The sequence below is a fragment of the Camellia sinensis genome, chromosome 12 (genome assembly GCF_055761805.1).
Source record: "Camellia sinensis isolate YWXY chromosome 12, ASM5576180v1, whole genome shotgun sequence".
Classification (NCBI taxonomy): Eukaryota; Viridiplantae; Streptophyta; class Magnoliopsida; order Ericales; family Theaceae; genus Camellia; species Camellia sinensis.
In genome coordinates this window covers 118353918-118368927 of record NC_138972.1, presented here as the reverse complement: position 1 = coordinate 118368927, position 15010 = coordinate 118353918, and the positions used below count along the sequence as shown (strand labels likewise).

The 15010-nt window shown below is 32.8% G+C and overlaps 2 protein-coding genes across 6 annotated transcripts; one reads left to right on the top strand and one right to left on the bottom strand.

Annotated features, from left to right (window-relative positions):
- The first annotated feature begins 397 nt into the window (after positions 1-397).
- LOC114267180 (uncharacterized) lies at positions 398-2475 on the top strand. Its single transcript, XM_028208190.2, has one exon. The coding sequence runs from the start codon at positions 791-793 to the stop codon at positions 2015-2017; it is 1227 nt and encodes a 408-aa protein (XP_028063991.2). The 5' UTR covers positions 398-790; the 3' UTR covers positions 2018-2475.
- A 2599-nt stretch (positions 2476-5074) lies between these two features.
- LOC114257764 (uncharacterized) lies at positions 5075-12666 on the bottom strand. 5 transcript variants are annotated; one of them, XM_028197557.2, is made up of 9 exons: positions 12397-12665; positions 10866-11016; positions 10677-10762; positions 10434-10528; positions 9395-9491; positions 7864-7978; positions 7082-7236; positions 6837-6962; positions 5075-5596 (listed from the first exon to the last, which is right to left on the bottom strand). In XM_028197557.2, the coding sequence occupies exons 1-9, from the start codon at positions 12625-12627 to the stop codon at positions 5345-5347; spliced, it is 1308 nt and encodes a 435-aa protein (XP_028053358.2). In that variant the 5' UTR covers positions 12628-12665; the 3' UTR covers positions 5075-5344. The 5 variants fall into 5 exon arrangements, with proteins under 5 accessions (XP_028053358.2, XP_028053359.1, XP_028053361.2 ...); XM_028197558.2 differs by having other exon boundaries at positions 10866-10996; positions 12397-12661; XM_028197560.2 differs by lacking the exon at positions 7082-7236 and having other exon boundaries at positions 7864-7920.
- Positions 12667-15010: the final 2344 nt, after the last annotated feature.

Below are 15010 nucleotides of genomic sequence, written 5' to 3'. Positions count from 1 at the left end.
TCATATAATTAATCCCCTCACTAAAATACATCACAAACAAACATAATTTTTCTTAGTCCCCCTCCCTCACCAACAATTCTTACACTAACAATCTCACCTAACCTAACTCTGAAAACAAATGGACCCTCTATTCTTTCATTTTTGAAGAATATAAATTGCCATTTATAACATTTAATCTACCTGATTTTAAGATAATTGTTAATTTATTTGAATAGAGGTGGAATTGAATGATTATTTCATTAGAATATTCATTCTCACATTTGATTCACTAAAAATAATTAAGAAAATACATTTTGATAAAATTATCATTCATCATTATAAGTAAATAATCATTCTATAATAAAAAGATTAAGAAATATATATTTTATTCCATTCTATATTCTATATATTAAGAAATAATCATTCTATATTTTATTCCATTCAAAAAGAAAGGGATGGGGCTGAAATTTGGGACTTCAGCCAACTTACAAAATTTTGGTCCATTGAACTTTAGGACTTCCCTTCTAATGTGGGAACTTTCAACTTTACTTCTAAAAAAGTTGAACTTAGGCCATACGATTCATTTCCACTTATGTGCCTATTTTAAGAAGGGTTAGTTATTAGACCATGATTGTGAACCTCAAAATATTCCTAATTGTCATTGGTCCAACCTCACATCTCCCCCTATAAATAGTGCAATGACATCAAACTCTCTCCCCCAGAATCACCCTCCCAGTCTGGCCCTGCATATTTGCAGGGCAATCGAAAGGATTACAAGACCCACCAATTATCTCACATCTTTCTCAACCTAATGGAAGCTGAATCAACCGCAACCACCACCGACACAGTCACCACGATCACCGTCATAAAAAATGGCAAGCAGTCCTCTCTCACTCGCAATGAAGACAAGAACAAGAAGAAGAGAGGCACATTCACCATCATCAAGGCGGCATTGTTCATGATGCGCCGCCGATCAGATCAGAAAACGAAGCCTCTTCAAATAGAGGTGGCTTCAAATGTCGTGCTGATGAGACTTGGATCAATGCGTCCTTTGCACCTCCAAGACAATCAATCACCGCCTTCCTCCATTCATCAGGCCTTGCCTTCATCACCGCTCAAAGAAGCGCCAGCATCACCACAACGGTCCTCCACCAGTTCTATGGATAGCATCAGCCAATATGCTTCGGCCACCAATCTCCAGGCACTTGACAGGGGAGGAGATCAGAGCCGATATTCTTCATCAGCAAATCTCCAAGAACTTGAGAACAGTGGATTAGAGAGCCAATATGGTTCATCCACAAATCTCCAGGCACGTGACGATAGATCGAAGAGTCGATATGCTTCTTCGCCAAATCTCCAGTCACTTGCCAAGGGATCGGAGAGCCAATATGCTTCTTCACCAAATCTCCATGCACTCGACAACGTATTGGAGAGTCGATATGCTTCTTCGCCGAATCTCCAGGCACTTGCCAAGGGATCGGAGAATGGATATGCCTCTTCGTCAAATCTCCAGGCACTTGATATAGGATCGGAGAGCCAATATGCTTCTTCGCCAAATCTCCAAGCACTTGCCAAGGGGTCAGAGAGTCAATATGCTTCTTTGCCAAATCTCCATGCACTTGATAAGGTAGCAGAGAGCCAATATGCTTCTTCGCTGAATCTCCAGGCACTTGCCAAGGGATCAGAGAGCCGATATGCTTCTTCGCCAAATCTCCAGGCACTTGCCAAGGGATTAGAGAGTCAATATGTTTCTTCGCCAAATCTCCAGGCATTTGCCAAGGGATCAGAGAGTCGATATGCTTCTATGCCAAATCTCCAGGCACTTGCCAAGGGATCGGAAAGCCGATATGCTTCGGCATTGAATCTCCAAGAACTTGATGATGATGAGAGTGATGCTAGAATCAACGATAATGGCGGAGATGAGATGATAGATGCAAAAGCCGAGGAGTTCATAGCACAGTTTTACCACCAAATAAGGGTTCAAGCGGTCGAACGTTACCATAAGACAAAGGGAAAGGCCAAGACATTGAGCGCATAGGCCAAGTATTCTTTCTTTTTTCTAAGTCTTCCCGTTTTCTACTTCGAAACACTCACAGTCAGCTATAATCTCAAGACCTATTTCAATGAACGTGAATGTTTGAATAGAATAATAAGAAGATTTTGGAGACACAGAATCTAATGCCGAGGGGTAATTACATAATATTAGGCGTGCATGTCACATGCATGCATGCACGTACGTACTATATATCTTTGCACTTCTTTCTATTTAACCTTTCAATCTCTTTCTATTTTCAATATGATTTCGAATAAAGAAGTGAGGAAGTTGGAAGGAGGGAGGAAGGACAAGAGAGAAGTAAAAAGGGGTTCATGGGTTGGTGTAATTTCAATAATAAATTTTAAGTTTTATTTAAATTTATCTTTCTTTTTTCTTTTGTATTGTAGTCTGTACTTTTTTTTTAATTGAAGAAAATCACTGAGCGAGAAAAATATTTAGAATGAGACAGGAAAAATTCTAGAATAGGCCAGTGTCTTCCTTGATTCTTTAAGTTTGTATGTTTCTTTTTTTATTTGGGGAGAGATTTTTGGTTGGTGGAAACCTCATGGGATTCTTCTTAGTGAAAACAAAAAAAATAATTTTGTTTCTATATCTTCTGTATAACTTTGTTGAGTTGCTATTATTATATATGAAAGTGGTGATTTCTCCAATGTTTTATACTTAATTAGCCAAATTTTGTGTTGCAATTGCATCAGGACGGAATGGGGTAGCCTTGAATCACTATGTGATATTAGTTATATAATAACAACAATGATTGAGACCCTTTTTTTTTGGAGACCCCCACAATTCCCTTTGATCTCCACCATTGATGGTGTGGGCCCTACACATACACGAGTGAATCTCACACATATATCAATGGTTAAAATCCAAAAGAAGTTGTGAGAGTCCCAAAAAATGGGAGTCTCAAGCATTTTTCATATAATAATTCAAACCAATTACGCAAAGAAAATTTTTATGAGTGAGATATATTGACTTACTTTGTTAAGTAGTTGGAAACAAAATATGACCAACCCATTAGTATGTGTTGCATTTTTTCATTTGTTTGGAGTACAACGTAAACAATACCATATGATACTATGAGGTATCTAATAATTTTTACAGTTTTTGGGACAAAATATGGCAACAAAATATTAGAAAAAATTACAAATAAGTATCACTCTTTCCTTCAAAATGTCATTCAATTTTTTCAACTTTCAATTTTTAGATAACTAAGTCCTATATTTTTTTAATTTCTCTCAAATAAGTTCAAGACTCCACAATAACATACTTTAATCCAATCATACCCTTCAAGATGGGAACAAATTGTTGTATTCATTTTGAAAGACTTTTGTGACAAAGTATTAAGGACGAATTACACTAGCATTGCCTATAGTTTAAAAGTCGTATCACTTTAATATCTGACTTTTTAATTGTGACATATTTGATCATAAATTTTCAATCTTGTTCCAAAGAAGGACAATTGAGAAAATACTATTGCTCAATTTTAAGAACAAAGTCATCTATTTAATAAAATATAAACTAATTTAAAAAAATGTCAAAAAAATATTTTTGAATTTTTAAAAATTATTTCTACCCACCAAAAATAAAATTATGTAAAATTGATAAATCTTTTACGCTTTTATTTATTTATTTTACCAAATTAATTTTTATTATGTGTTTAGTTAATGATCATACAATGTGTGGTTGTTAAGCTTTTAATGTGTAATTAATATATTTAATATATGAAATGTTTTTAGTCTTAAATTTTTTGATTTAATTGATTGATTTAATAATGATATCAAAATTGTCACCATATTTGAGTTTTGAAAAAATAGAATCTAATTTAATGAAAATAAAAATAGTCATCCATTACATGATCATTATCCAAATACATAATAAATATTAATTTGGTAAAAAAAATAAATGTTTAAAAAAATTATCAATTTTACATAATTTTATCTTTGGTGAGTAGAAATAGTTTTTAAAAATTCAAAAATATTTTTTTAACATATATTTTTTGTCAAATTAATTTATATTTATAAAATTGACGACTTTGCCCTTGAAATTGAGTAATGGTATTTTCAATTATCTTTATTTGGAACAAAATTCAAAATTTAAGATCAAATGTGTCACAATTAAAAAGTTAAGGACCAAAGTTACACAACCCAAACAATAGGGACTGTTAGTGTAATTTGCCCAAGTATTAATTTGTTTTGGTGTTCAATTAATTATGACTATAATTTTTTTTCCCCTAACATATTGTCAGTTAGTATTAATAATAAATGATTTATGTTCTATTACGAAGATGAATGATTCTTTATATTCAATCGTTTATACTTTTCTTTACTAGAATTTGTACAAATTTTAAAATGTAAAATTGAAATAAAGTGTACTACTATTGAGTCAAAAACTAATCTGGGAGAAGTTATACTATTGAGTCTCAAACTAATCTAAATTGAAGGTTGATTGGGACTTAATAGGCATTTGGATTTGTTAGTGTCATGAACATTATTGTCGAGACAAAGGCCTTTCAAATAATATTTGCTAAGGTCGTGTTAAGATTTTAGATTGATAGAAAGAACATAAAAGTAAAGCAAAAGAGAAATAAAATATAAGCTAATTTTTATTTTTCCTCCGTAAATTCAAGATTCAAATACCACCAAAATCACTCTGCATGCATGACAAAAGATGGAAAAAACAATGTATGAAGCTATAGACCATAGTAATGATAATGAGGCTATGATGTTAAGGACATGGTTCTCCTACAAAAAGTAATGGCACAAATTCTTGAAATTTCCAGTAGCAAAACAACATTATTACCAATTTAATTTGAATATTACACATGAAGTTCATTTTATCTTATAGAATAAAGCATACCTTGTTGACAAAGATAACACAATGCATTTTCATCCAAGCCACCATGTATTCAAGATCTACAAAAGAAAATACGGTTACACTCAAGTTAGTCGCTATAATACCAAATGAGAATAATACGTTAAAAAACTAAAATACAAAAAAATTAATTAGTACCATTGCATCATAAAAAGCATGAAAAACAAATGTTTAAATTTTTTTTTAATGATGTAAAAATATATGAAAAGGTCTCATTTAGAGTTTTGGGTTCACACCCCATAAAAGGTTAAGCTGCCTCTGGCTTCAAATATGTTGGACCTAAAAACATTCTTTTGTAAGCCCCCATTGTTTCCTCAATTTTTGACAGACTTTAATATGTTTCTCAACAATAACAATGTTTATGCATACAAATTCAATGAGGTACATAACATCTCAATAATTCTCATTTGCCTTCTCAGTGCGTCTTTCATACAAAAATCAGATTTTAATAGCCATTCTCTCAAATTTAAATAGTTTGAGAAGCCCCGAAGAATCCACAAGCTCGCCAATTTTTTGTGCAGCAGCAGCCAAAGTTGCATCGCTTTTGCAGAAAGCAAACCTGATATATCTCTCCTGATAACTATAATCAACTGGAGGAAATTTCTCCAAATACAAGTTTCTATGGAAAAAACCAAACCCTGGCACGGCCACCACTCCCGCTTGTTTAATTAGTTCCTCGACAAATTCCATCTGAAAGCATCAAATTCGGTGTTAATCCATTAAAACATAACACAACATAACAATAATAAGATATTTAGATGATCTCAAAACTAGACTAAACTCTTAAAAAAACCCTATACTCCATCACATAAAATCTGATCAATCCAGTTCGCTGTGGACATACATGAGACTATTTGGTGCAATTTTTTGCATGTGGAAAATAGAAAATCAAAAAGAAAAAGCTAAAAGCATCTCTCCCCCAACTTTCAAATAATAAATTTTGTTCAGGTTATTTAAACAATTTTTGCCTCACAATATGTAAACAGAAACTGACCAAACAATCTGACACAATTTCCTAAAATAAACAAAACTATAAGCAGTTTCGTAAGCTGAACCAAAGTAAGAAGCTTCATGGATCATCCAATGTCACAAACACCTGCTTAAGTTTCACATGAGTAGTCAAACTACAATGAGTTTCTCCAAGTTCATCAAGTTTTTCCTTGGAGTATGCATCAGCTATAAACAGATTAAATAGCTTATATGAATAACTAAGAAAAAGAAAACAGGGTCAACTTCTTTCCTAAACTTGGTTGATTGCAAATTGCAATAGTGTTTTGGTCTAGCAAGCCAAAAAGGATTTTGCTATATAACAAGCAGCCATTATATAACAGATAACAAACTTGTGTTGGGTCGATCTTAATTTACGGTTCATTATTCAAGTGCCAGTTGCATTCAAAAGTTTTCCTACTGGAATACAAACACACACTTCAGAACCTCAGTTAAGATCTAGGAAAAAATGACCAAATTACAAGAACTATAATAATGAATTTGAATCAAACCAGGTTCAGGCCCAAAAAATAAAAAATACCACCAAGTTGAAAATCCATAGAATGGATCCAACCACGAAGGAAAAAATTTTAGTGTTTTATTATCTTGAACTAAATGCGGCTATTTTAAAGTAAAATCAAATTTTAACAATTGTGCCCTATAACTGAACCAAGAAATGAAAAGGCAAGTTCTATAAATATGATGCATTATAATTTATAATATTGTATAAACTAATGTATGATGATGAGAATATTGAACAAATAAGTTATCTTGATTGATAGTTCCTATTGTCATGCCCTAGAGGCAATACTTCTAAAACATAACCAACTCCAGAAATAATCACAATAGGTTGTCATTCATCCAATTTCAAAAAAGCAAATACAATAGTATATACATGTATTGGATTCTTGATATGAATAGACTAGGTAAAGAAGACACGTACATCAGATAGCGCACAATTCTCAGGAAGCTCCGCAAATAGAAAAAATGAACCTTGAGGCTTAAATTGAACCTGGAAGCCAACCCCAGCAAGCAATTTGATAGTGTAATTTCTTCTTGATTCATAATCCTAAGCACCAATGCAAATACGCATTACAAAAACAATTTGCATTATCATGAATACAAATTTTATCAGAGTAAGCTATTGCATGCAATCAAATTGACAAATTAGTGCTTTCTAAATCCTACTCTTCTCAACGATTCAAAGTATTCTAAAGGGCTTCTCAAAGCAGTCAAGGCAGCTTCCTGGAAAGGTGCTGGAGCAGAGTCCGTTAATTTAGTATGGATATTTCTAATTGCAGATGCAATACATGCAGGAGCAACTGCCCATCCAATTCTCCAACCTGATAAAGACACACCCATGTTAACATAGTGCAGATCAAAACATGAGCACACACGGAAACCGTTTACCAGTCATTTAAGTAGTGATAGAACCTTAGAAGCACCGACACTCCAAGATGGGTGCCATGTCTGTCTGACACTATGGGGAGCGTGTGTCCATGTGTCCAACACGCCACGTGGCGTGTCAAAATTTTTAATTATTATTTGTTTGTAGGACACAATGGGAACACTTCATGGACAAGCATCCTGTGTTTGGACACACCTCAGGACACTTTTGCAGTTTTTTTCTGTAGTTTCACAAAGCTGATTTGGAATCAAAGTAAAATATATGGAAATAAAGCAAAAATAAGTACAAAAAAATTAAAATACACCCAAATATACAACGACGCCTCTCATATCTATGAATCCTAAATTTATATTTTTATACACAGTAAATAAAAAAAATTGTTGAATCCACGCCATGCCCGTGTTTTATTTTTTAAGAATCAACATGTCCTGTGTTTGGATCCGTGCTTCTTAATAGAACATAATGCACACATGGTAGAGGAACTTCAACAGAATTTCGAAAGAACATTCCAAGATTAGCACATTTAAAGCACAGTTCTGGTAGGTAAGATATTGAAGCATGCCTGTAACACTGTAAGTCTTGGACAGGGAAGATGTGATGATAGTTCGCCTTTGCATTCCTGGAAGTGAGGCCAAGGATATATGTTTCTCATTGTCATAAGTTATATGTTCATATACCAGCAGAACATTGAGAAAACATAAAAGATCAATTGAAACAAACAGTAGATTTTGGTTAACAAATGAAAGAAAAATCAGCAACTTCAAATTCACTTTTCTTGGTAATTAGCATTAAAAATAGGCCATTGCATGTGGAAAGTTGTTTAGGGGATGGTAGATTTCGCTCATTAGAGAAAAATCCAATACCGGTAAAGAAATCTTCACTGTTAATAGTGATGTTTAGGTCTCTAATCATGGAATTAGCACACTGAAGATGCATGATGTTCTAAGAAGATGAATTGACTGGTTAGCACTATGACTGTTTTTTCACTTATTTGCTGTCTTTTCATATTTCATTAGGATATAACTCATAACATCTTCTCATGCATATTTGTGAACGAAAGTGACAAATTGACTAAAAGAAACCACAATATTGACCGTAATAGTTTTCATGAAGGTTCAGTCTCCTGCAGTCACAACCTGGTCCTCAAAGATCTTTCACTTTCCCTAATTTGATGAACTTCTTTTCCTCTTTTTATGAATTGTTTAAGGAAATTCTTTCCCTCCTATTGAAACCCTCTCCCTTTTTGTGTTAAATATATAGATAGTCCAGCTGTTTTAGTAGCTCTTGTCATCTATTCTAATCAGGTTAGGTTGTGCTTCTCAAACCACTTCAACTTGCCATTTCAATCTTCAACAGTGTATGCAATTGTGACTAGATGGTAACCACTGTCATACAAAAAGGACTGTTGGGACATTTGATCTGCTAAACAAAACCTTTCATATGGTCATCTTGATCCTGTTTTTGCTATTTTCGAAACCCATTTCAGTCGGCCACATGGGGTCTGACAAACCATGCATGTTTCTACTTCTTGTACTTGAAAGTTGAAACTATGCAACTGAGAATACCTTATGGTATTCAACTAGGTCTCATTCTTATTAATTTATTAATAAGTATCATCCACCATCTCTGTGTCCATCTTTCCCCTTGACATGAACTATGTTCTAACGCAGTTTGTATGCACTCTGTCTAGTCATAAACAATAAATGTCTCCAACTTTAACAATAGAAATCAATGATCCAACCATGTTCAGCAGCAGTTCTTTTTCATTCTTCAGCCAAATTCACACTCATTTGATGCGATTGGAACTCACACTAATACAGATGACCCAATATAGGACTCATGTTACACAATTCAAAACCGAGAATATAAACTCAAAGCAAGTCTTGTGTCCTCATTTCATAGTTATGGTTTGTGCACATCTAAGAAACCCAATGAATTTGACATATTTTTTCCATTTACAAGTTATGAGACAGCTAAATCATTTAAGTCTGTTATACAACAAAGCCACAAGGAGAATGAAAATAACTATCACTTCATGTGGAATAACTATAATACTCGACAGAGTATAAGAGAGATGATGTTGATATTCATACTTCGTCAGTTATAGCTAGACAATCTCTGGTGTGGCAAGCTCCAGCAATTGTCTCAAGCTCATTCTTGGTGAATACTTTTCCAGTTGGATTATGAGGGCTGTGCAATTATATATCAGTACATTTTTAACTCGATATAAAGATATCATAAAAATAAATAAAAAAAAAACAATGCCCAATTAAGACACATTAATGTGTGTTTGGGAGAGAAAAGCATAATTACAAAAAATTGAACATTTCTAAACATTATTCAGAAAAACTTCAAGTAATGGTTCAAGCATCATTGGAGCTGTCTGCGCAGTGTGCACAATAATTTTGATAATGCAAACTTCCATTGAATTCCAAACAAATTTCAGCCACTTAACCTAGAAGCTTAATGCCCTCTGAACTGAATATACAATTACACAAAGAAAAGAGATAGTAAATTTATCATCACAAATCACAACATACACCAACCATATGACCAAACTAAATGTTGTGCTACACTTTATGAGAAAATGGCAACAATAACAGAAAATTACTAATGGTGGACAAAAGATGGCTACTTATTTGCTACAAATCTTTTATTGTAATTTCTGTCCTCCAAGCCTTTCGTATATTGCTTTTGCAATAGTGGTGTTCTAGATTCAATATCAATTTCATTGAGTTTGGAATCGATGCATAGAGAAAATTAAGTTTATAGACAATACTTCGCATTGATCTGGAACTTTATGCACTACGGTGCTAAATTGTCATTTTTCTATCCACTCAAAATCAGCACCTAGTTCACAAACTCAATATTTTGTAGGTCCTAGTATAAACCTCACAAGGAAAATAATATCATACCACTGATACCAGTTAATCATGAAGGCATTAGAGTCAAGACAACAGTGCCAACTGAAGATCACAACTTCCAAACATCTAATGTAATTGGAATTGTTCTTTTGGAAACCCTATTATGTTCATATATGTGCATATTGTGACTTTTTGACCTTTATGTATATTGCGAGTCATTATATTTGAATCCTTGGTTTCAAAGATAATACACAAGAAATTTCTGCACCTGTTCAATACTATAGCTTTTGTTCTAGTAGTAAAGGATTTCATGAGTTTGTCAGCATCCAAAGTCCAAAAAGGTGGATCAAGGGGCACATATACCTGTTCATTTTTTTATTAGTACCAACAAAAAGTATGGATCTCTGAAATATTGATACAGAAGTGACAAATTTTAGCATTAAAAATTGACCAGATCTATGTTAAAAGGATAATGCAGGGAGATAACCCTGGGTGAAGTAAAGAAGCTTACTGGAATGCCTCCAGCCATACTGATACATGCTTCATATGTCTCAAACGAAGGATCAAACAAAATGACTTCATCACCTTTGTCTATTGCTGTCCAACAGAACAATTAAACAATTATACACAAGTCCAGCAAAGACACCACACAGTACGTAAGAATCTCACATAATAAACCATCTAAGATAAGAAAACATACTTGCAAACATTGTTGCTGCGAATGCCTCAGATTGACCACAGCAAATAGCTATATCCGTTAGAGGGTTGAAATCTAAGCCATGCATATGTTTCATAATCTTAGCCACATGGTCACAAATTCCTTGAACATGCCTTGAGTAACCAAAAAAAGCCTTCAATTTTTCAACCAAAAAGAAAAGAAAAAGGGAAAATTTCCAAGGAATGTATAACTATCATTGGGTAATATTGTTACTGAGCTAGGCTGTTTCAATGACTTGCTTAATACAACACATGAGATGAATGTACGAGCATGCCAACCCTAAACAGTATTGAAAGTGGCATCTAAAAATAGGAACACCAAACATTCTATAATCAAAATACCATGGTAGAGTGGGTATTGTAAAAACTTTATTCTCAAATTTTAGCTACTTTAGGAAGTGAAAACTCCAAAATTCATCTCCAACATCCTCCTTGAGGCTGTGTTTGGTTCCTGGATTTGGGAAACAATTTGGAAAATGAAAGGGAAAAGGTGTATGAAATGTAATTATATTTTATTTATATTTCACTTACTTTTTTCTTTTTTCTTTCCAAATCCCTACCTAAATGCTTAAACCAAACACAGCGTAAAGAAGCTCCTAAATTTACCAATAGCAACTCTTATAGCTCACCATTAGACAAGCTCAAATGCTCCATTTGGTTCACTGGAATGAGATGGTAATGAAATTCCGTAGGCTTTTCTATGGAATGATAAATGGTGATTCTATTTATAATATATTTATTTTATTTTATTTTAGTCAACCAATCATGAGAATAGACACTTTCATGTAACGATAATTCTACTCCACTAGCAATGTAAAAATTTGAGTAAAACTAATTTACTTACGGGAAATTTAGCCAAAACCTTTCTATTGGACCCTTGTTTGGTGAAAATGATAGCTCAGTTTATTTTACTTCATAAACCTCTGAGTAAAAACAAAATAAAATATTTTTTTTTTTTAACAATATTTGTATGTTACTGTCAAATAGAATAATATGTTATTATATATATCAATTTTGATGGTAACAAATTATTATTATTTTTTATTTAAAATTTTAATAAATAACATAAATCTTATTTAATAGATCAAATAATTTTAAAAATATTAATTTTATTAAAAATTGACATCTAAATAAAAATTATATTATTTTAGTGCTCGTAGTATGTGTTAATTTTTCAAAACAAACATTTTGTACTCACCCTTAATCCATTAAAATTTTATTACAAGGGGCTCTGATCAAATCCCCTTAGACATATTTCTGAAAATTTTATTACAAGGGACTCTGATCAAATCCCCTTAGACATATTTCTGAAAATTTTATTAAGAGTGGCTTTTGACTAAATCCCCCTTTACTTCCTTTACTTTTTTCAGACATATTTCTCAACCTACCAAAGGGAACATGAAAATAAAAGCCGAACAATGATTTCACAGTAAGTTAATATTATAATATGAAGTTCCAAGGATGTGATTCATGGCTAAAGTTAAGTTGAAGGGGAGTTTGGGAGGGAGAGAAACCTGTATTGATTGAAGTCGGAAACAATGGCGGAGATGGCGGCGTTCTTGATGTGGGGAGGAGCAGGGAAATCGGGGAAGCCTTCGGCGAGGTTGACGGCATTGCATCTCTGGGCAAGTAGCGACAGTTGTTGAATTGGAGACGGAGTTAGAATCTTCGCCACTGCCGACAGTTTCTCCGCCATGCCTGTTCGAAGGAGGAGGAGGAGGAGGAGGAGGAGCAGGGAATAACATATGACTCCCTTCAATTCATAACTGGGGCTGTTTGGATAACCTCAAATAAGCCACCTATTTTTTACTCTTTTTTTTTTTTAAATAAATTGTTTTTCAAAATAATTTTTTTACTTTTCTTATATGTGTAAACGAATTTATAGGGCGTGGTTTGAGTTATAGGTTGTTTATTTCTTAATATTTAAAAATAATCATATAATTTTTTTTTGTGGTTTGTGATTAAAGTATACAATTATGTCCGTTAACATTTTAATGAAAAAATTAAAATATTTTTATATTTTGATCATTTGTTTATAAAGTGATATGCACTGTAACCTATTTACTTTATTTTTTGTGTGATTTACCTCATTAAAATTTAAAAATGAACATATAACCTTCTTATATCTACCACATGTTTCATATTTATTATGAAGTTAGACAAAATGTTTAACGATATTTAGGGAGTGTTTGGAAAGAAAAAAAATAGTCAAATTTAGGCTAAAAATCACAAAAAGACAAAATAGGCTAAAATAGCTAATAAGACAAAATATCACATCAAACCCATAATCATTTCACTTTTTCTCTCACAAACATCACATCCAACCACAAAAAAATTCAATCATCTTTCCAAATACAAAAATTTTAGCCTACTTAAAATAGTCAAAAACTAAAATAGCCTACTAAAATAGTCACTTCCCAAACGAGACCTTAATAGTACATTTCAATCCACAAATCACAACCTCATGTGATTATGGTGATAAACAATACATAACCCAAATCACAGGATAGTAAAGTAAAGTTTGCCCAAATTTATAAAGTAACTTTTAAAAGATTAAAAAAAAAATAAAGTCCAAACAAATATTATTTGAATCTTTTCTAAAGTTTTTAATTTTTGCTTAAATTATAATCTTTTTTTAAATAATAAAAAAAATAAATAAATAAAAAAACCCCACTAAAGCTAAATGCCACCCAAACACCAAACCATAGGAAAATTAAATTAATGACAAAAAATTAAAGACAAATTTTACTCCACCTCTTTTATGATTTGGCTCATGCGTGATAACCTCTTGTTGGGGATGTTTGGGAAGAAAAAAAATAGCTCAATTTAGGTTAAAATTCACAAAAAGATAAAATAGACTAAAATAGCTAATAAGACAAAATATCACATCAAACACATAATCATTTCACTTTTTCTCTCACAAACATCACATCCAACCATAAAAAAATCCAATCATCTTCCCAAACACAAAAATTTTAGCCTACTAAAATAGCTAAAAACTAGGGGTGCAACTCGGGCGGGTTCGGTCGGGTTGGGGGTCTACCCAAGCCCGACCCGAATTGTATTTGGCACTGCCCAAGCCCGCCCAAGCCCGACCATGAACTCGAACATTGTTACCCAAGCCCGGCCCAAGCTTTGTATTTTAAACTCGGGTTGCCCGAATTGCCCGAGTTCAGAAACCTGTAGGTAGATCTAAGGGTAGACATAAAAGATGCTAATCTAATGGTAGAAAACTAACCCAAAAAAAATATAAATTAAAAATTAAGACTAACTCTTTTACTTAATAGAAGACTAACCAAAAAATAAAAATAAAAATTAAGACTAACTCTTTTACTTAATTTATATATATTACATAATTTATTAAATTATATATATATTATATATTATATATTATATAATTTATATAATATATTAAATTGAATTCGGGTTCGGGTTGCTCGGGTTGGCCATTGGTTCTGCCCAAGCCCGGCCTGAATTGTAATTCGGGCATCAAAAATCTGCCCAAGCCCGTCCAGATTACAAGATATAGTTGCCCAAGCCCTAAAAAAACTCGGGCTGGGCTCGGGTTGCTCGGGTTGAGCCCGCCCGAGTTGCACCCCTACTAAAAACTAAAATAGCCTACTAAAACAGCAACTTCCCAAACGAAGCCGTTATTTTAAACAATTACATAATTATTTGTGATTTATAAACTAAAATGATTTATTATTAAATTTAACAGTAAGTATGAAACATGCATTAGACATAACAACTACGTGTTCATTTATAAATTTTATAAATAAATCACACATGGGAGAAAATATAGGATTCGTTTGGGAAGTTAGTTGGTTTTTTGAATTTTTGGCTTTTTAGCTTTATTGGTTATTTTAGCATGGGGCTAAAAAATCTAGTTTTGGAAAGGTTTTTGACTTTTTGTGAGAGAAATAATATAATGATTATGGATTAGATGTGATATTTTGTCTTATTAGATTAAAAAACTTATTTTGCTTTTTGTGGTTATTTTAGCCAAAAAAGCTCCAAACCTCTCTTCCCAAACGGAGCCATAAAGAGTTAAAGTGAATTTTCCCTTAAAAAATGAAAAAAAAAATGTTTTCAATGGTGAGTTTACTTATAAACAATAGTATTTTAATA